We start from the raw sequence: 20,529 nt of genomic DNA, 5'->3' as shown, positions 1-20,529 counted from the left end.
TCCTCTACCTTCCTCTCCTCGTCCGCTTCAGATAGGGACCCCGGCCCTCTTACGGGAGATCCTTTTTGTTTGAGATGCAGGCGATGGAGCCATTTCCTCAATCAGACAGGGGCTCCGGTTTCTACTTCAGGATTTTTGTGGTACCCAAGAACAACCAAGCTGTCCTGAGGGTAGTCCTGGACCGGTCATTTCTCAATGTATCTTTACCACTCAAACCCTTCAAGATGATTACTCCAGCGCGCAGCTCAAGGAAGCGTACCTGCATGTCCCCTTCTACCCGCCGCATGGGAAAATTCTGCAGTTCACGGATGTCGTACCACTTCCAGTGCAAGGTGCTTCCTTTTGGCCTCAACTCGGCCCATCATGTGTTCACGAAGCTGATGAATGAGGTGGCTGGTTTCCTCTCCCTGGAGGGCCATCACTTATAGCCTTATTTGGACGACTGGCTGCTGAGGACAAGCTTGCCCCATGGAGTGGTGCACTCCTGCCAACTGTTGGCAGACGTTCTTCACCTGCTTGGGTTTTTTCTCAACTGGCGGGAGTTGCAGGTGACTCCCACCCAGGACTTGGTGTTCATTGGCGTGCAATGGGACACAGCCGTACAGCGGGTGTTCCTCATGCCCGAGAGGCTCCTCTCCCTCTGCAAAGTGACCACCTCGGCATGGTGGTTCCAGCACCTTCTTGGACTGTTGGCGTCTTGCATGCTCACAGTTCAGCTTGTCCGCCTAAAGATGAGATGCCTCCTGCTCCACCTGCTAGTTAATTGGGACCAGTAGACTAGGTCGCAGTCGGACAGAATTCCAATCCCCTGTCCCTTCTCCTGGATATTTGCTGGTGGCTGATGGACTGCAATGTGGCAGTGGGAGCCCCCTTTACCTTGCCAGAGCCCACTCTAGTGGTGATGACCGAATCCTTGCTTTTGGACTGGGAGGCTACGCTGGAGTGCTACTTTATTCATGGGGCATGGGCCAGGGCGGAAGCTCTCCTGCATATCAGTCTGCTCGAGCTCAGGGCTGTGAACCTGGCCCTCGAGGCTTTTCTTCCGCTCGTCCCAGGCAAGACTGTTCTGGTCAGGACTGACAACTCCACAACAATGTTGAACAAGCAGGTTGTGTTGTGCATGGAGGCAGTGGCGATCAGGGAATGGGCCTTGTTAGAGGGGATATGGATTTCCTCTGTCCATCAACGCAGAAGTGGACCAGCTCAGCTGCTTGGGGTTCAACACCTACAAGTGGGAATTACACATCAGCTGTTTGTTACCCCATTTCCAGAGATGGGGTAGGGGGGGGTTTCTAGATCAGGACTTATTCACACCTCCCCTGAATTCGAAGTGTCCCAGCTTTGCTTCATAGTCAGGACGGGGTCAGGGGTCTCTGGGGGACGCATTCCAGCTCTGTTGGCACTGCTTCAGGTGCTATGCGTTTCCTCCTCCTATGTTGCTCCAGCTTACCCACCGCAAGTTCCATGCATCGGTGGGCTCCAGCCTCAATCTGATTGCCCCTCACTGGTCTTCAAGGGCTTGGTTCCTTGGATCTGCTACAGTGGTGCTCCTAGGGGACTGGTCCATCTTCCGATCCCCAGCAGGGGCTTAGCAGCCTGACTCCTGACCAGTTGTAGCTCCACCTCTCCCAGTTTTCGGATGACAACTGAGATATTATACAGGAGGCCAGCTACATGCTTTCAATACCAGGTTCTGCCACTGGGCTCACAACAAGATGCTGGACTCCCGTACCTGCTCCCTGGGCGAAGTGCTGGCTCTTTCAGCACATCTGGTTCGTTCTGGCGTACAGGTCTATGCCTCAATCTGGCGGCCATTGGGGCTTACGAGAATTCCCGGGAGCATTTATTTTCTGCAGCAAACCCAAATGTTTAAGGTGCAACTCCAAGGGTTGTGCAGGCTATTACCTCCGGTGCATAGGCCGCATCCGGTCTGGGACATGAATGTGGTACTCGCGGTCTTGCGTGAGCCCTTCAAGCCGATGACCTCTGTGTATATCCGGTTGATGGTGCTAAAGACTGTTATTGGTGGCACTCACTTCTGCGCGCAGGGTCAGCAAGCTGCAGGCGTTATCATGCGAGCCCTTCATGCACCAAGTTTCATAACGACAAGGTCATCTTGCACACTCATCCTAACTTCTTGCCCAAGGTGGTCTCTCCATTTGAATCAAGAAATCTGCCTGTTTTTTCAATACCCGCAGTCTGGGTCCGTAAGCCTTGCATTCCTTGGTCCTCAAGAGAGTCCAAGTTCTATTTCTCTCGGATGAAATCCTTCAGTAAATCTGAGGCGTCCTTCACCTTTGGGGGCACCTCTCCCGATACCCAGGCTTCCAACGCTTCTTTCGCCCGATGGATGGTCCTGGCCATTTCAGAGGTGTATGCGGCCATGGACAAACCAGTTCCTGCAGCGGGGATTCATGCCCAAGCAGTCCGACCTAAGGCCGCGACCGTCACTTTTCAGGGACCTGCTACTTGGGATGTCATCAGCAGGGCAGCTACTTGGGCTACTCTGTCAGCTTTCTGTAATTGCTATTCCTTGGATACCAGCTCCAGGTGAGATGCAGAGCTCGGTCCGGTAGTTCTGAAGAACCTTTGGTTCCATGTGTTAATATCCCTGCAAAAATATCGCCTTACAAAAATATCGCCATATTTTTGCGGCAATGTTAAGGCATGGAACCTGCGGGGCACACCTCCGCAACCCCTGCTCCCAAAAACCCACAAAAGTACCCCCCCAAAAATATTGCCTATGGCAGTTCCTGACGACCATATATATGGCGATATTTTTGATGGGGTTAATATGTAGTGATGGCAAACTTTTTTGCTTGGTCTTGAATGTGATGCAAGTTGTCGCAGCTCCACCCTGGTCTTATTAGGTGGAATCACCCACAAGGATGGAGGAAAGGGGACAAGGACGCATGAGTAATTAAAGTTACTCGCTGTAGTGACTAGAGTACTTGTCCTTAGTCCCCTTTCCTCCATACATCCCACCCCGCTTGTATGCCAGGGGGTAAAATATTCAGCATAGCCAGGTATTAAAGTGTCCGATGTATGACAAGGGGACTGAGGTGAGGTGCAGAAGGGCGGGGTCTCGGGGGCGGGGGGGGGGGAGTATTACCATGCACAGGCCTGTGCGCTTTACTAAATTTAAAGGGGGAGCTCAATTTTTCACTGCCAAAGTTTAAATACTAGGTCATGTGTTTCTCAACTGGTAGGCAGCATGACCCCAGGGTCTACTTGCAAGACTACAAATTGTCCTTTTGCAAGAAGTTAGAGTACATGGATATTTTAAATAGCCAGTTCACATGGAAGGATAATAATGCTAGAAGATCAAAGATGAAACGGGCAGTAGGTTGCATTTTTAGATTTGCTAAACATCTGCATAATCTGTCAGTACCATATATGCTAACAGCCTACAAAGCGAAAGGGGTGGGTGCTGGTACTATGGTTTTGAACTTTCGTGCGTGGGTAAGCTTGAGATTCAATCTGAGGAAAATGGTTTCCTCTCCCACCTCTTGAAGGTGCCTACTTCAACTGCACCCTATATTGCACACCTTTAGAACGATCAGGCCTTCATTGCTGATACTGTAAAATCGGTCCTTTTTTGGTATTCCTTTTGGTGCTGTGAGACAAATTGTTAAACAACATTTCTGCTGAAACAAATCTTGTGGGAAACCATGACAGGATTAAGTGCTAGCATTTATTAAACATACTCTTGTATCTGTGTGTCTGGGATCCTTTTTTAATAATCACTTATGTATTAGCATTGTTTCTATCTCAAAACTAAAAACATTTGTTCTGGGACATTGGGCCAGTAAAAGGAGGACCTCTGTTTCCAAGTGCCTACTGTGCATCTGTACCTCTCACTTTCTCCCCCCTTAAGTGGTGCGGCCCGCCATCTTAATTTTCTCCTGAATCGTTTCACAGCTCTCTATTGACCAGAGCAAGGTTTAACATAATACATCTCGTAGCAGTTATTCAGTAGGTGTGCCAAAATGTCCCCCACCTGTGTATCCTGTCTCTGTGGAGCTGCTGAAATCTTTGCTCATTTGGTAATTTGTTGCCCTTTGTACAAAGATCTCTGGAGTCTCTGTACGGTTTTATGAGTAGATTTGGCTCCAGGCAGTGGATTCCTTCCTTTTTATTACTATCACTAAGAGACAGAACTAGTGCATTTTAAATTTGCATGTTTCCTCCATTTGGCATGGAAGAGAATAGTTAAATTTGAACTTATCCTATGATATTGTGTGCTAATGTATTTATTGCTGCTTCCTCTCATGAATGGTAATAGTTGTATGCCATTATGCTTTTTGTTTATTTTACATTTATTTCTATGGTTTGCAATATATCTAAAATAAACAATGTGTTCATTTATTCACAGTAGAGGGGCTTTTTTGCATTTCTGCTTTTTCTCGAAGCAGAAGTTATTTTTCAGTTACTGCCTCAGTGTCTGGACTTTTGAGGACCTGCTCCAACACAGCTGGACGATCGGGATCAGCAAGTAACCTTTTTAAAGTAAAGGCACTTGGCTTCTCCAGCTTTTAGGACAGCATGGTGGACTGGTTCATGTGGTGGTGAGGGTCCACCTTTAGTCGGGGACTTTCACAATACCAAAAGAATGATTGGGGCCAGAGGTTTAACTGAAGTGTTCGAGCTTCCATAATCTAGGTTCCTTCAGCAAGGCACATACTTGTATTTTAGATGTCTGATAGTCTTTACCAATTTCATACTTTTCTTGTTGAAGATGTGGTGAATGGTGTTTTCCCTTTACCTGCTCTTCTGTCCAATCACTGTATTCAAAATGCATTAATTGTATTAATTCTATTGAGACTTTGATAGGAGGTGGAATACCCAAGTAACCTCAACGCAATGGGATCAGTGTCTCCCCTTGTGGCAGGTACCTCTTTTTTATCCTTGTGGAAATGCTTTGTTTTATTTGAGACCTATGATGTAACCCCTTTAGGCAAGGTAATTGTGATGCCTCTATCTAATATTAAAATAATCCTCTACTGGCCTATTTTGATATGAGCCCCCTACTTGACAAACGGGCCCCTTAAGAGCAGATGTCTTAAGTTCCAAACCATTGAGTAAGTATTATGGGGTTGCATGAATGCCACTGAAGTTTACAATCTCGAGTGAGTTCCTCCGGGAGCTATAACTAAGATTTCTGAAAATGTGAAGATCTCATAGGTTGTGGCTCCAGTTCTTTAGCTAAGGTTACATTGAATTTATTTATTTATTCAAATTTGTTGAGCGCACTTCAGCCCAGAAGCATCGTGGCTCAATGTTGAAATTAAAACATACTTTTCCCTATAACTTTTGAACCTGTGGATCTTCACCACATTTGGCAAGATACTGAATCTGACCGATCCAGTTGAGCATGACAATTCATGCACTTGATCAAAAGTTTGAAGTGGGGTGAAAAAGGCTTTTCCTCCTTAAAATTGAGATTTCATAAGCAATTGAAAGTTCACCCATCAGTCCCCCATTACCTCTGCATCTCTTTTCCTCATTGCAGTCATTCATTACTTGCACCCCAGGTTCGTCACAGTAACTCATTACCCACAAACCCCACCCCACATCTTTGTGTCACTACCAATTGGGGTTAAGTTGTGTATATAAAAAGGACATTTTGATTAGTCTATACAGTTTAGGGACATTATGAAAAACGTGAAACATCAAATGACTGTTAAATTGACATTATGGACAAGCTCAAGTTTTCATAACCGTTACACATTCAGAGAACCTAGTTAAAGGGATGGTATGATAAAGTAATGCTTGTATAAAGATGGCTATTCAGTAAGTGACGATTAGTGCAGTTAACATCAAGACACTTTGAAAAGCCAATCGCATACGGTGCAAAAACTGTTTTAAAAGGACCTTGCAATGCAAAATCAAAGAAATATATATCGGCAATTTATGGTAAGCTACGCAATCATAACTGGTGTTCCCACCCTGCACTGCTGATGCAGTAGGCAGAACCCCAAATATCTTCACCAGTAACTCTGCCGGAAAATGGCCGGTTTATTTCTGAACTTATGTACAGTCTGCAACGCCAAAACTGCAAAGAATACCGAGCTGGTAAGAAAACATTTCCTTAAAATAATATATATAATTTCAATTTGAAAAAGTTAACATAGCTATCTATAAACCTTGTAAATACCAAAATTCAGGTTTCAAGAAGCTTCTCCAAATAAAAATCGCATGATGCCAACAGCAATTCTTTTTTGAAACGACCTGTGTCGAGGAAGCTGGGGGAAGAAGGGCAGAGAAAAGGGCTGGATATGAGAAAGGGAGGCTGGACATGAGAGCAGAAAGGAACGTGACCAGTGGAAGGTGTATAATAGCTGGAGGGAGGAGGTTGAGGAATGGATGTCCAGAGGAAGTTATTACAAAGGGAAAGGCTGAAATGTAAGAGAACCAATAGCGAATAAATAGGTCTGAGACAAAGGAAAACGAAATTTGACATAAGAATACACAACCTTTTCAGGGGTGGAGGTACAAACATGTGACGGTGTGGATGGGGAAAGGGGAAGCAGAGAGTATAGCATTGATATAAGTCCCCTTTGGCACCTCAGTGAGGAGATGGATCAGAGTAGGGAGCCGGGAAACTGAGTGAGGTTCCCCGAGCAGGGAGATGTGTATCAATCTCAGTCCACAAATTGGCTAAAGTTCCCTGACCTTATTGGCGACTTAAGCCACGCCTAGAAGCAATCCACCTGTCTTCTCGTGGCTGCTTAGGCACAAGCACACTCTGGCACAGAGACCCTGGAAGTAGTCTCTCCTGCGAACTAGGGAAACTAAGACAAGAAGCAGACTGTGTCCAAAGAGCCAAGCGAGAAGTGCAGGCCCACTTAATTCCACACTGTGACTGAGACTACAAGCCTCTTCACACTCCCCTCCCCAATTGAGATACTTCGTGTAACATAATTTTTACTTTACTTAGAGAATGCTTGGCTTTAAGAACTTTTCCACAGAACCTTTGTCCTACTAGAAGCCACAGAGTGGCCATCCTGTGTTTGCAGTTTTGTCTTTACTTGGAGAGAGTGAGACGCCTCTGAACTGACGAGAGGCCCAGAAACTACAAACCCAGAGAAGTCTCAGCAGGGCTAGGAGAGAACTTCAAAGGACTGACAGAAGGCCCGTTATCCATTTCAACACACTATCTGATTTGAATTGATGTCGTAAAACAGCCCTCAAAATGTGCACTCTTGACTAGCCATTTCCTAGTGATAAATGACTCTGAGAAAGTGTGTGTGGTTACTATGTAGAGAAATTGGGGTGGGTGACTTCTTAAACCTTACTAGTAGCTTGCAATTTGTACCTCTGTTGGAAAATCCTTCAAACAGGTATGTATGTTTTGATCCTGTATGTGCAAGAAAAACTGTGGTCCAAAAGCTGTGTTTTGCCTATGACCTGGAGTTCAGTGGCACTCTTGAGGATTACATTTTGTGGGTCAGCATTGATCTGATGAGCTTATCAGTGCCTCCTTCTTTAAATAATTGTAGTGGTGGAAGTCCTATTTAGGCAGCCCCCGTCCTATATAGAGCATATGCTTCTTATTGAGGGTTAGAGTTCTCCTAATTGATTGGTAGGACAGTCAAGTGTGTAGGGAGATGGATCTAATGCACTTGGTTCGAGACTGGTGTGGCCAGGCACAGCAATATACTTTTCCTTACTTATATTTAAGCCACCTCTCACCTGGCTGGTGGTGGGGAGAGAGGGGCTGTTGACGGCACAATTCCTTTTAAGCTAGGCTGTGTATGACCGTGGCAGCCCAACATTGATTGCAGCAGCCACCCTGGGATTTATTACAGGCCCCTCCTTGTCAGTGGCGGATCCAGCAATATTCACTAAGTGTGCCTCTTCCTTGGCAGAGAGCACTGCGTATGTCGGGAGCAGCCAGTGAGGCAGTGGAGACGTTGGGCTCCCCATTCTCGCAGGGAGTTTCCATCAATGTGCCGGGCCGCACCGTTAAACTTCAGAGCCGGGTCCCTCCTAGCAATGGGCATTGTTATAGAAGTTCCGGGTGCAGTTGTCAAGGAAGGAACAGCGCCCCACCTGCCAACCGGGAGTCCGTCTCATGCAGGATCAACTCGTTTTTTGTTTTTCATAGTCATGGTGTGAGCCAGCATAGGATGAACTGTCACTGTGTGCCGCTACAATGTTGTTTTTTGATTGAAGGGTCCTGTGTGTGGAAGACATGCTGGGGTCCTGTCTATTTTCTTTTCTATAGTGGGATACACATCCTTTCTACAAACATGGCTAACTTGACACCAGCTATAGGACTGATGCCCACTTTTTGTTAACTTTAGGCAAAATAATGTTTGGCCTTTGCTTTAACGTGTTCTCTGTGCTCCCACTTAAGCGACTTTACATTGCCAGAACTACCTTCCATCTGTTACCTTTGTACAGCGCAACAAGTAGCTAGTGTTTAATTGAATCATGGTACACAGAAGAGGAGATATGGATGCAGAAGAGGGGAGGTGTTTAAACTCAAAAGGTGTTGTGGGCCCCATTGCCTTGACTTTTTTTTTTTTTTTTAAAGAAAGGAAAATTCAGATCTGTCATTAGTCATAACAGGCCAAAAGAAACGGTGTGCATCACTCTTTGGATTTATACTATTTGATCAACTATTCATTTGACACAATTACTTTATATGGCCAAAACACATTGAATAAAAGTAGTTTATTTTTAAAGTAACAGGTTTTGTTACTTAACATTTTTTAAAAGAATGACCTTATGGTTTTAAACACACCCATTCAAGAACCATGTGCATGTAGTTATTTTCTTTTTGCATTAAAGATGACTGTATCATATACCTACACACAAGGAAGCAAATTATGTGGCTCAGAAGTAACTGTTGATTGCACGTGTACTGGGTCAGAGATTTAGAGTGGGGCTGAGGGAAATGCAGAGAGAGCATGCTGCCTATGCCTACGACCCCCCCCGTCACCCTGTCCAACCATTTCAGTCTGCTCATATTCGAGTTTTTGTTTCGAGGTCTGACCATAATCAATACTTTGTTTTATAGTGTTCATTTCACAACTTTCTTAATACCCAACGGTTTTCTGATCTGGAGTCTGGCATTGCCTCCCCTTTAAATTTTGATGTTAAATTTGGTGCATTTATTTTGGTTAAGCCTCATACCTACTCACCAACCATTCTTCTCTCTGTCACTGCCACTTCACACTGATGGTGCAGAAATAGTGGGGATGAATCATAACTATGCAAGGTTTATTTCAACTTTATAGACTCCTCGAATTTTTACAGCAAATCTTAAATAGGTGAAGTGTTATCAATGACGTTTTATTTGATGTTTGTTCTTTTAGGTATGTTGGAAAAACAGATTCTATCACCATCAGTGTATGGAACCACAAAAAGATTCACAAGAAACAGGGAGCTGGCTTCCTAGGATGTGTGAGACTTCTTTCCAATGCAATCAGCAGGCTCAAAGACACTGGATGTAAGACAATTTACTCCCTCTTGTGGTTTCATATGCATTTAGAAATTATTCTAGTTCTAATACATTTGTAATTAGAATGATTGCATTTGGTATACCATCATATTTCCATTATTTACGTGCTCCTTCAAAAAATAATGTATCCTACGTTACTAAGTGAGTGCAAGCAACGTATTGAATACAACGGTCTTGTGGTTTTAAAAGTGTTATCATGGTCATTCCTCCAGAGCCTGCTTCAAATTTGTAGTTCTTAGTCAAGCCCTTCCTGTAATAGATATTGCTAAATTTAGTAGTTTTATATGGAATTTCTAAACATGCTGAGGAGGCAGCTAATGTGTCTACATCTGTGTTACATAGTTTATTGATGTTGCAATGAAGACTGCCTAAAACAAATTCCCTCATTACCCACATACTTGTGGTATTTTTGACACGTGAGCTTGTTTTGAGGGTCAAGCTTGCCCTGTGCATCTTTCAATAAACTGTTCGCTCTTTGTTTTCACATTCTTCGTAATGTCATCTTTCCACTTCTTAGACATGTCCTCACTGACCCACACATCGTCACCAGCGTCTTCCTGCAAATCCTCTTTCACCCTCCCCAAGGCTCACAAGTCCCTTGTTCAATTTCAGAGATCCCATATCCAATCGATCCACTGTTTTATGTCCTTTCTTTCCATAGTCCAATATGATCATCCCTTGGCTCTGCTTTCCAATTGAGCCACACTTACCGGTCCACATTTAAATGGTCACTTGTATCACCTGCTCCTTATCCCTAACTCAGCCTCCACAGCAGTTATGACAACTCGTTCCTTCGCTATGGTCTGCATGGCCCTTCTCTTCATATCTTTCATTAGAATTGCATCTTGCCAATTCCCCTTTTTTTTTCTGATTAAGACTCCAAGGTTTACAAGTATGCTTCTTGTGCATTCAACTAGTTCATTCAAAACTTTATAGATTAACAAAAACATGTTCCAGTTAATGTAGTCGGTAGGGCATCCATGGGAGCTAGATCCAATTCTCACTCACCTGGATGACTATTTGCGTATGGAGATCTGCATCCCAATATCTTCTACTTGATTCCACTTTTTAGCAGTACATGGCACATGGAGGAAAAGCAATACTAATGTCTAACTTTACTAATTCTGAGGTGTCATTCTAGTACCAATCGATACTCCATGGTGAGCTTGATTTTGACTAATCAGAAGATGAACAAACGTTAGTTTTTACACACTTCGTTCAACTTAGCCATTTCTCTTGAATTCTTCAAAGGTTCCAACATGTGCATAACGTAACAGACACAACTTTAAAATAATTGAATGCATTTGAATGCTTTTTTTCAATCGTGAAACTGCATTCTTCAGTTTGGTAAATTGTTTTTAAGCGCAAGTGATGATTGCCTCTGTTCTTTGCAGATCAGCGGTTAGATCTATGCAAACTGAACCCGACAGATAACGATGCAGTGAGAGGCCAAATAGTGGGTAAGGTTTCAGCTGTTTTTATTCATCGTATTTCAGACTGCAAATCTAGTGGACCTTTGTTGCTCATACTAAAAGTATTGAATAACAACATTTTAAATAATACAAGGCAGTTTTCCTGCTTTGTAACGCAGCAGTGATTTCTAATCCAGAGCTTTGAAGCCTTCGTAAGTGTCCCTGGCCCACCACCCAGTGGAATGGCCAGCTCCCTTTTAGGCTATCATGCTGCCGTTGTTCCAAGCAGAGCCTTGGGACTTGAAAGATCACCAGCTTCTCCACCATTGGATCTTTCATAGGTTAACACCCTTTCATTATTCCCCATCAGACTGGAAATCATTCGAGCATGTGAATTTATGAAATATACGCGTGCTGGAGAATAACAGTTACAGGTAAGTAACCTGTCCTTGCAATTCCAGCCATCTCACTACAAGGGAAGCTGTGCTGAGGCTGCTTCTGTGTTTACCACTGGATGATCGCCTGTTATCGCATGACTCCACTGGAACAATTTTCCTGCACTCCTGTGAGGTGTTCTGAAGGGTCTAAGTCTGCATCTTTTTTCATCTGGGCTGTCTTCTTTAAGTTGACTGAAATCGTCTGGTGAGAACGGCAACCAACGCCTTACACGAAAAATGACCTCTGCTTCCACAACCCCTGGGCTTCTCTCACCCAAGCCAAAGACAGAAGATTGAGTCTCCAGAGAATTCCTGAAGACATGCACTGCCACTTGGAAGAATCGGAGACAGAGGGATAAATGTACATACCTGTTTGTCCTCCCTGTCCTCCATTGGTTAACATTGGCTGTAGAGCCCTTGTCCCTAAACTCCCTCTGGCATTGCCTGTGGTCATCGAACCTGGGCTAAGGATCCTCTCCTAGGGCTGACCTTGGGAATCGGATAGAGTGGGATACTTAACTAAATTGGGGAAAATACCTTACTTTAAAGAACTTTCAAAGCACCACTACAGCGCACTCCATCAGTTCAGAAATACCTTTCCTGAAGAAACCATAGTTTGAACTTGTGACTTTTGGGCAGAAAGCCCCATACATCTAAGACCTGGACTTCATAAAATGGAGCAAACTGAGTTTGTGCTTGTTTTAACTATTCCATTTATTTTTCCTGTATCGGATTTACTCACCTGTTGAACAGTTTTATATGCTTAGTGTGTTCCTAAATGCAGAATACATTGAATCTTTATTTACTTAATGACTAACTTGAATTATTGTTGGTGTTCTGTGGATTCATTGTAACCCTAGGCCACTCTCACACTTGACCGCTCATCCACCGCCTCGATTTGGGTTTTGCCTAACCTCTCATTGACCTCCCTGTTTACCATAAATAGGGTGTCCTCCTAAAATCCTTCTCTAAGGCTGTTTTTTAGAAATCCGTAAGTCCATAACATGCAGTGTGGACTCTTAACATGTCTAGGTCGTTCCAACAGAGTTGGAAAGGTAGGTTGTTTGATAGTTTAGTTTAATATTTGATAACGCGCTCCAAACCCTGGGGTAGCCTGGCGCAGCGGTCACAAAAATACTTAAGCTTAGGTTACATACAGAGGATGCATTACATGTATTACAGTATTTACAGTACATATATACAAGAAATACAAGATATACAAGATATGGGTACCTCACATAACACAAAGAGCAATGAGATAGTCTATAGTCCAGGTTTCTGGAGTATCATGGTAGTTGTATGCAATGATCCAGGGCCTAATGCAAGGGATCAGTTTGTTGGTTGTCATTGGTCCAGAGCCAGCATTTTACATTACATCTAAATCTAGAGTAGGGTAGATTAACTCTCAATGCAATAGGGAGTGCATTCCAGGCACAGGCAGCTCTAACAGGGAAGCTTGCTCCACCCGATTGTGTTAGTCTGAATCTAGGAGTTTCTAGTAGGAGTTGGTTAGAAGCTCTATTGTGGTGACTAGAGGATTTTCTGGTCAGTCTAGCCGAGATGTATGGAGGTGCAGTATTGTTCAATCCTTTATGGGTGAGAGATAGCGGCTTGAGGAGAACTCTGTCACTAATTTTTAACCATTGGTGGTCTTTTCTGATATTAGATATGTGCGCTCTGCGGGGTATGTCCAAGGCTGCTCTAAGAGCATTATTCTGCAGTATTTGCATTTTGTTTGACCGTTTTATTGGCGCCCGCATATAGGGCGGATGCAGTAGTCCAACTAGACATTACTAATGCGTTGGCTAGTGAATTACAGTTAGTTTTGAAAGGTAGGGTCTGCAGGCCCTGATTAATTTGCAGGAGTAAGCTTTGGAGGAAGCCAAGGAGTTGGACTTGTTTTTGAGAGATAATGTGGAATCAAGGTAGAAACCTAGTGTTTTTACCTCAGTTGCCACCTTAATTAATTTGCCATCTGTGTTGAAGGCGAGATAATTGGGGCTGAGTTTTTTTGTGGTTAGAGTCGGAACCCACGATCAGTAGCTCTGTTTTGTAATTCATGCAGAGGCCGTGGGCGGCCACCCATGCCTGCATGAGGAGGTAGATCTTGTTTATTAGAGCTGTGTCTTCGACAAAGTTGCCAGATAGTGGTATGAGGATCTGTGTGTCGTCCGCGTAATTGGTATAAATTACCCCCAGTCTGTCAAGTTTGTCAGAGTGGTTTAGTGAAGATGTTGTACATTGTGGGGGAGACACATGAACCTTGTGGGACACCACAGGTGATTTGTATTGGGTCCGCTTAAGCTAAGGGGGAGACCACTCATCGTACAGTTGGCTAGGAAGGATTGTACCTAGGCTATAGCTTCACTTGAGAAATAGGCGGCAGACGCTAGATGGTTGCATAACACTGCATGGTCCACCAGGTCAAAAGCCGCCGATAAGTCAAGGAGGAGGAGCATAGTTGTTTTACCTTTTATCCTTCAACTCGTCGATTTGTGTCTTAAGGTCAATTAAGGCCGTTTCTGTACCATGTAGTGGTTTGAATCCAGATTGGCGTGATCCTAGTAGTTTGTCTCCAGATAGTTTTGGATCTGGAGGTAGGCTACTCTGTCTATGATTTTAAGGAGAAATGGGACTGTGGTAATAGGCCTATAATTAGTAGGGATAGCTGGGTCAAGGGTCTGTTTTTTGAGGGGAGGCAGTACCCAAGATTCTTTGAGGTTAGTAGGTACAGTACTAGATCTAAAGGAGGCGTTGATTAATTTAGAGATGAAGGGTGCTCAATCTCTAGCTGCGTCCTTAATAACTTGTACTGGATAGCTGTCACCTTGGCAGTTCGATGGTTTCAGGGATGATATAACCTTTTCAGTTTCCAGTATGGATATGTTGGTAAACCTGAATGGTTTGCAGTTACTTTGTGTAACTGTACTTGGTGTATGTGAGGTGGGTGGTATGTGTTCCAGTGGGACTCGAAGAGGCTTTCTTCTTTGCAATTTTGGATTGTAGAGTTGTGATTTTATTTGCTAAGGCATTTTGGATGCTAGTGCACCATAGTTTGTCCTTGGGGACATTGTCTGTGGGAGCAATCGGGTTTTCCATTTCCCGGAGGATGGAGAAGAGTTCTTTGGAATTAGTTAGCTTTACTAATTCTCTCCTTAAATGTGTCTTTTTTGGTTTGGATTATTTCCTTCTTATATTTTTTAGCAAGGTTGGCAAGTAGAGTTTTGTTCTCAGCTGAATGTGTATGCCTCCAAATAGCTTGGAGTTTACGTTTTTGGATTCGTAGTTCTTTGAGGTGAGAGATGAACCATGAGTTGAGATGAGATTCTCGTTTACCTTTACGTAGTTTGATTGGGGCAATCCTGTCCAAGGCTTTGGACATAGTGTTGTTGAATGTCTCAACTAGCGTATTTGGGTCAGAGTTAATAGCGCTAGCAGTGAGAGCTGGTCGGAGGAGTGGGAGTAGTTTTTCTGCAGCGATTTCTTTTTTTACTTCTAGTTGGCATGGGAGGTACTATTTCAGGATTATCTAATTTAAGAGGCTCTATGGTGGATGAGAAGCAGATAAGGTGGTGGTCGGTCCAGGTTTGTGGTAAAATATTAGAAATGGTCATGGCACAGTTTCGGTTAGCTATCCAGTTTAATGTACGTCCTTATATATGTGTAGGGGCTAAGACTTTTTGGGTAAGGCCATGATCGACTAAGATTGATTGGAAGGAGTGGGCCTGTTTGTCCTCATCATTGAATCCCAAGTTGAAGTCACCTAGTAATAAGAGCTGGGTGGAATCTTTGATGTTATTAGTGAGGAGGCTGGATAGGTCTTCCTCAAAGTTACCTAGTGGGCCTGGTGGTCTGTACACCAGAAGAACAGTTAGTGTACTATTATTAGAGATGGGTATTTTAGCAGAAAGAAGTTTGCAAGATGTAATTGCTGGAGGTGGGGTAAGTCTTATAGCTAACTTAGTTTTGGCAATGATGGCCAGGCCACCCCCTCTGGAGTTGGGCCGATCGACTCTTAGTATATTGTAGTTGTCTGGTATGGCAATCATGAGTGCGGGACCTGCGGCATCGTGGAGGCAGGTCTCAGAGACAGCGAGAAGATCTAGGTTATCCATAGCAAGTATGTCGGCAATTTCCGTTTTGTGTGCTATGAGGGACCTCGCATTGATAAGGGCTCCTGATAAGGTAGGAGTTGTGATTCTTTCTTGGATGAGTCTAGGATTGGAGTGGTAAGGTCTCTTCTGGTTATGGAGAGAGTCGATTTGTGATTTAGGACGCCTTTCAGCAGTTAAGGCAAAAGGGTTGGGGTTGGTGGCAGTTAGAGTGGATGTAAAGCCTGATGGTCTAGTTTTTTTGTTTTTGAGGTCGTAAAGTCGTGGCAGCCTCGCTCTAAGTCGCGTGTTTCTCTCTTGCAAGTTGCAGGGTGTAGAGTTAGTGTGGGCCATAGTTGCGGTGATAGTTAGAATGGTCCAGAGTAGGGAACAGAGTGTGTATATAAGGCAAGTCTTGGTAGTGCACATGTTGGGAGATGATAGCAAAGGGGCGCCTAAGTTTGACAATCCTATTAGTGACTAAAATGCATTCATGCTACGGCAAGGAGCACCTAAGTTTGACAAGCCCAGTAGGGACTAAAAAGCATACATGCTACAGCAAAGGCACCTAGATTAGACAATCCTATTGGTGACTAAAATGCATACATGTTACAGCAAAGGGCACCTCAATTTGACAGTCCGCGTAGTGACTTGAATGCATACATGCAACAGCGTGAGGAGTAATTGTCAATAGCAGACTATATACTTAGTACAAATGCAATAGACTAGCTGGGGCATTGATAATAGGCACTGTAGTAATGAGTGAGATTATTGCGGTCGAAAGCGAGGTAATGCAAGTGGGCACATGTACTTACAGTAACTCACATGGTACGCGTGGGGTTGCAGGGTACATAGTTCATCCGTCGTGCTGCAGAGTGGTGACACAGGTTGTTTGGTATAATGGTATGTGGCTAGACATACGTTAGCAGGAACTTCATTTAGAGGGAATAGGTTGGGCTAGTTCGGTCGGACAACGGGGGTGGCCACGCCACGCTTCCATGCGCAAACAGGCAACAAACAGGTGCCAGCCTTGATTCTGTGGGCCTTGAGTGAGGTGGGCCGGCTTCGCCTGCCGGCGCCCAATCGGGGTGTAAAAAGCAAAGGCAGACAATCCGATGGTGGCAGTGGCTGTGAGGGGCCAGGTTAGGCTCTAGAGGCAGACAAAGGGCGGTCGGCCATCTTGGAGTATACTGGTGCCTCGTGTACCTCAATGGAGAATCGAATAGGCGAGTGCACAAAATAGCACAAACAGCTGTATTTAGGCTACGTAGCCTATTCATCCATAACTCGGCGCTGCTTAAATTGTAGAAACTTCGGTGCTCGTGGGGGCGATTTTGCACGGAAGTGTGCGGCGAGCATAACAATTGCAGATGGATCGGCACTAGTCAGCTGGGCGATGCAATATCGCACACCGGCAGTTAATATTTTCCTGGCGATTTCTGTCCTGCTTTGAACTTCCTCCCAAATGTCACACAAGATGACTGAGTTGGAGTCTGCAGGCTGCTTGCTAGCCAGATCCCAGTTGGTGCACTATTAGCCCAGGGACTGAATTTAAGGAGCTGCGGGTACAGGGACGAGTGCCTGTGAATGGCCTTGGCGAGACTCCCAGCTAAATGAAGGAAGTCAAACTAAAATATTTTGAAGGCCAGGCCTTCATTATGTCAGAAGCTCCAAAGACAATGCATTGGATCATATGCTGCAAATCTCTAAAGGACCAAGGTCCTACAGTGCATTCCTGACACACAAGACGCTTCAAGGGACTAGAGCACAGTAGTATATGGTGGCCTTGCCTCATACCAAGGGCTTACTCTCCACTCTGGTTGTGATAGAATTCTGATGGGCCTGTATCCTTGGATCCAAAGGTTCCCAGTGGTCATCAGTGCAGATGTTTTGGTTCCTGTTTTTCCATCAAAGGCAGGACATGTAGCCCTATGTAGAAGGGTAACGAGGACGGCCTCCAAAATCTAGGATATTGCTGCCTCTCTGCAACAAAGAAAATGCAGATTAAAAATGATCTATCAGGTGACACTCAGTCTCAGTCCCTACCGAGTACTACATGGTTGCTGCAGCTCTACATGAAGAGACGGTGGGGTGGCCTTTCCTACAACTCCCTTGAACCGGGGACCAAGCAGCTGAACAAAATTTTTTAAAATGTTTACCAGGGCTCCTCCCTACATATAGGAAGGCAATGGCTGATACTCACCTAGTGGGTTTCACGCCTTACGAAATCCACTTAACTCGCCTAGTGTAGTACTTTTTGGGAGGGTTAGATAACATGTTCATGTTTCTTGATCGTCTGAGTACCTTTCGGAAATGTTTGTGTACACCAATTGCACTGACCTGTAGATGGCAGCATTGCACTAGGTTAATCACAATTCTGCCTGTTGGCGAAAGTGGTCTGGGTGTGTTCTGGAGCAGCGCTGAGGTAGATGTGTAATAAACAAGGAGTCTGCCTGCTTAGGGGTCGGCCTGCTTTACATTCTCTAAGAGATCAGAGGAGCAGAGACATTCAAGTTTAAGTAGTTGGCACAGAAAAGGGATTCAAATGGTCTAGAACCGGTATGGTAAAATGAAGATCTGATATTAAACCAGTCCACATGTCAAAATGAGCAATCGGACCCCCCTAATTAATGTCCACAGAACAACTTGCTGGATGACATTTTTGACTGAGATCCAGGCTTGCACAGAATAAATTTAGATTTTGTAAATTAGTCGCGTTATACCATTGATAATTAGTATAATACATAATTGAGTTCTCATTTATTATATTAGGATTTTATAAGCTTATAGCCAAGAGTGTGGCAGACTTGGTAGTCAAAGCTCCAGTGTGGCGGAAGAGAAGTATTGTGAGGGGTTTTAAAGATGAACATATTGTCTGTATCAGCTGTTTAATGGCCTGATGGAGAGGCATGGTGTTAAGTGAGGTCCAAGATGGGACTGAGTAGTGAGTCCAGATGTGTCAATGGAGCACGAAGGCATGCTGGATACAGCCACAGAACAGTCTGGATGGCTCCCCCCCCAAACCCTGAGTGAGTCAGTGTGACAATCTGAGCTCCTTGTCTTCCAAAGCCAATAGCTTTGTCACCAAGCACTGGCCCCACCACTAGAGGCTCATTGTGTGGACAGAGAAGACCAGAGCGGAGGCTAGCTGATCTTCCATTTGATGTACTGCCCTGTTACAGATCTAAAAAATCTGGACAGTGGTAAGGATAATGCAACGCCAATGCAGACTTGAGACCTAAAGGGCTCTTTCGGATTTTATTTGTACATTCCCGACGGGACAGATACGAAGTGAGGGGTTTGGGAGGAGAGGCAGCTGTATTGTAGCCCAGTGCGTGTGCTATCCATGTCTGTTGCTGCCTCAACATACCCAGACCCTCACGTGGGGAGGGGACAGGAGATGTACCCAACATTAAGCCTTACAACTTCAATTATAGTTAACTTGGAGATAAGATTTTCAGCCCATTCATTCTCATGAATGACCCTGCTAATCCGTTTTCATGTGTATATTGAGCTAGCAGGCAGTGACTTCTAGCCTATTTGGCATGCTTCTGCTGCTGTTGTACATCAACACACAGATCATTGTGGGGTGCAAAGGTTTGACTCTTTACATAAACATACACACTGTTACTTGTTTAATATAATTCTGCAACAGTTTTCAGCTAACCATAGTCTTTCATACTGACATCCTGCAGTATTTGTTGCTACTTTTGTTTAATAAGTCCAAACACAAATTCACACTAACTCTATTTTGGTCCTGGACTAATTGTCCCTTGTGTATGGGATAATTTATCTTATCCCAAATCCTAATTTATAGGTTTATTCTAACACTACCACAAAATAAGCTATTGCGCACTCTAAAACTGTAACCAAACTATATCATAACACTCCTATTGGTCTCACCTAATGCCGATTTGCAAATCGGGAATCTTGCATCCTTTGCGTTCCATGGGAAATTATGCTCTAGTGTATCGAGGAAAAACCTATTTGAAAGGCATGTTAAAATTGCTGAGGTTTCCTCGTGCAGCATGGTTTTTAGTACAAAAAATATGCCATCAGGCTCATGGGTCGAGCTAGTTTCTCTTAGGTAGAGTAGAACTGTTACTCGACCCGCTTGTGCGGCAAGATTTTAGAGATTAAGGTCTGGGCTGTAATAACCCCATGTAGAAAGTCCAGTTCATCTGCTTTGCCACTGGACAGTTCGTTTTTGACTGTTACAAAGTACATTTCCTTTGGCTTTTGTGGGACACACTATTAACAAAAAACTCCAAGGGCATGAGCTGTGCAGAAACCCTGTTCAGGCAAGCCTAACTTAAGTGTAAAGACCTCTTCAGGCGGCTCACTGCTGCCCTTGGAGATAATCACCTGTTCAGCGCTTAAACAGAAGAGCAGTTGGACAAATACAAGACCGGCACTACAAATCCTATCGCCGTAAGGCTCCTGTCAAACCATGTATTGCTGCAGTAGGTCCAAGCAGACCACGGCCTATTCTTTCCAAGCCTTTTGGCCTTGGCATGTACATCATCCAACAGTTGAGACCAGAGGAAGCAAGGCGAGTGGTTAACCTGCTAGGGAACAATATACATTTCTTGGGTTGTTAATCGGTTTAGAATCACATGCTTTGCATCTTTAGCCATAATGTAGCTAGTCGGCAGTATTACAACTTGCTTACCTAAATCAAAATGTCATGTGAAAATGTAGTCTGCAAAAAGTAGTTTAAAACAATGTAGTCAGTCAATCAATAAAAGCAAAGTACAGTGTGAAAATGTTTCCAGTAATAAGGTTGCCTAAAAAGCTATGTTTAAATGCACAAAAAAAGTATAAGGCTGTAACCCTAAATATGATTCAAACCTCTAACAAAAACTTCCACAATCACCCTAACTCCATTCATAAACGTTCCCCTAGGGGGCGTGGCTAGGCGCCGAAGCAAGATGGCTGCCTAGAGGATCGGCTCCCCCTCACAAAAACATTTAAATTGCATTAGGTTTAATAATATTTTACAAAACTTACCTTATTCTTCGCGCCGAGCACCGCCAACATCCCGCTTTCACTCGGTGGAACTTCTCCGCGGCTCCGGCGTGCAGGAAGACTTCAAACGCTGCAGGCTCCTCTCGCGG

At 44.3% G+C, this 20,529-nt stretch overlaps 1 protein-coding gene across 1 annotated transcript in view; it reads left to right on the top strand.

Moving 5' to 3' along the window:
- The window catches only part of SMURF1 (SMAD specific E3 ubiquitin protein ligase 1), a 1,020,511-nt gene that overhangs the window by 461,354 nt on the left and 538,628 nt on the right, over positions 1 to 20,529 (top strand). The window contains exons 4-5 of the mRNA XM_069645560.1: positions 9,327 to 9,460; positions 10,867 to 10,932. Of these exons, the coding sequence (XP_069501661.1) occupies positions 9,327 to 9,460; positions 10,867 to 10,932 (200 nt within the window). The remainder of the gene's footprint in view (positions 1 to 9,326; positions 9,461 to 10,866; positions 10,933 to 20,529) is intronic.

This window comes from Ambystoma mexicanum, chromosome 2p, assembly GCF_040938575.1.
Source record: "Ambystoma mexicanum isolate Mex_15411 chromosome 2p, UKY_AmexF1_1, whole genome shotgun sequence".
NCBI lineage: Eukaryota > Metazoa > Chordata > Amphibia > Caudata > Ambystomatidae > Ambystoma > Ambystoma mexicanum.
This window is presented reverse-complemented; position numbering and strand designations above follow the sequence as displayed.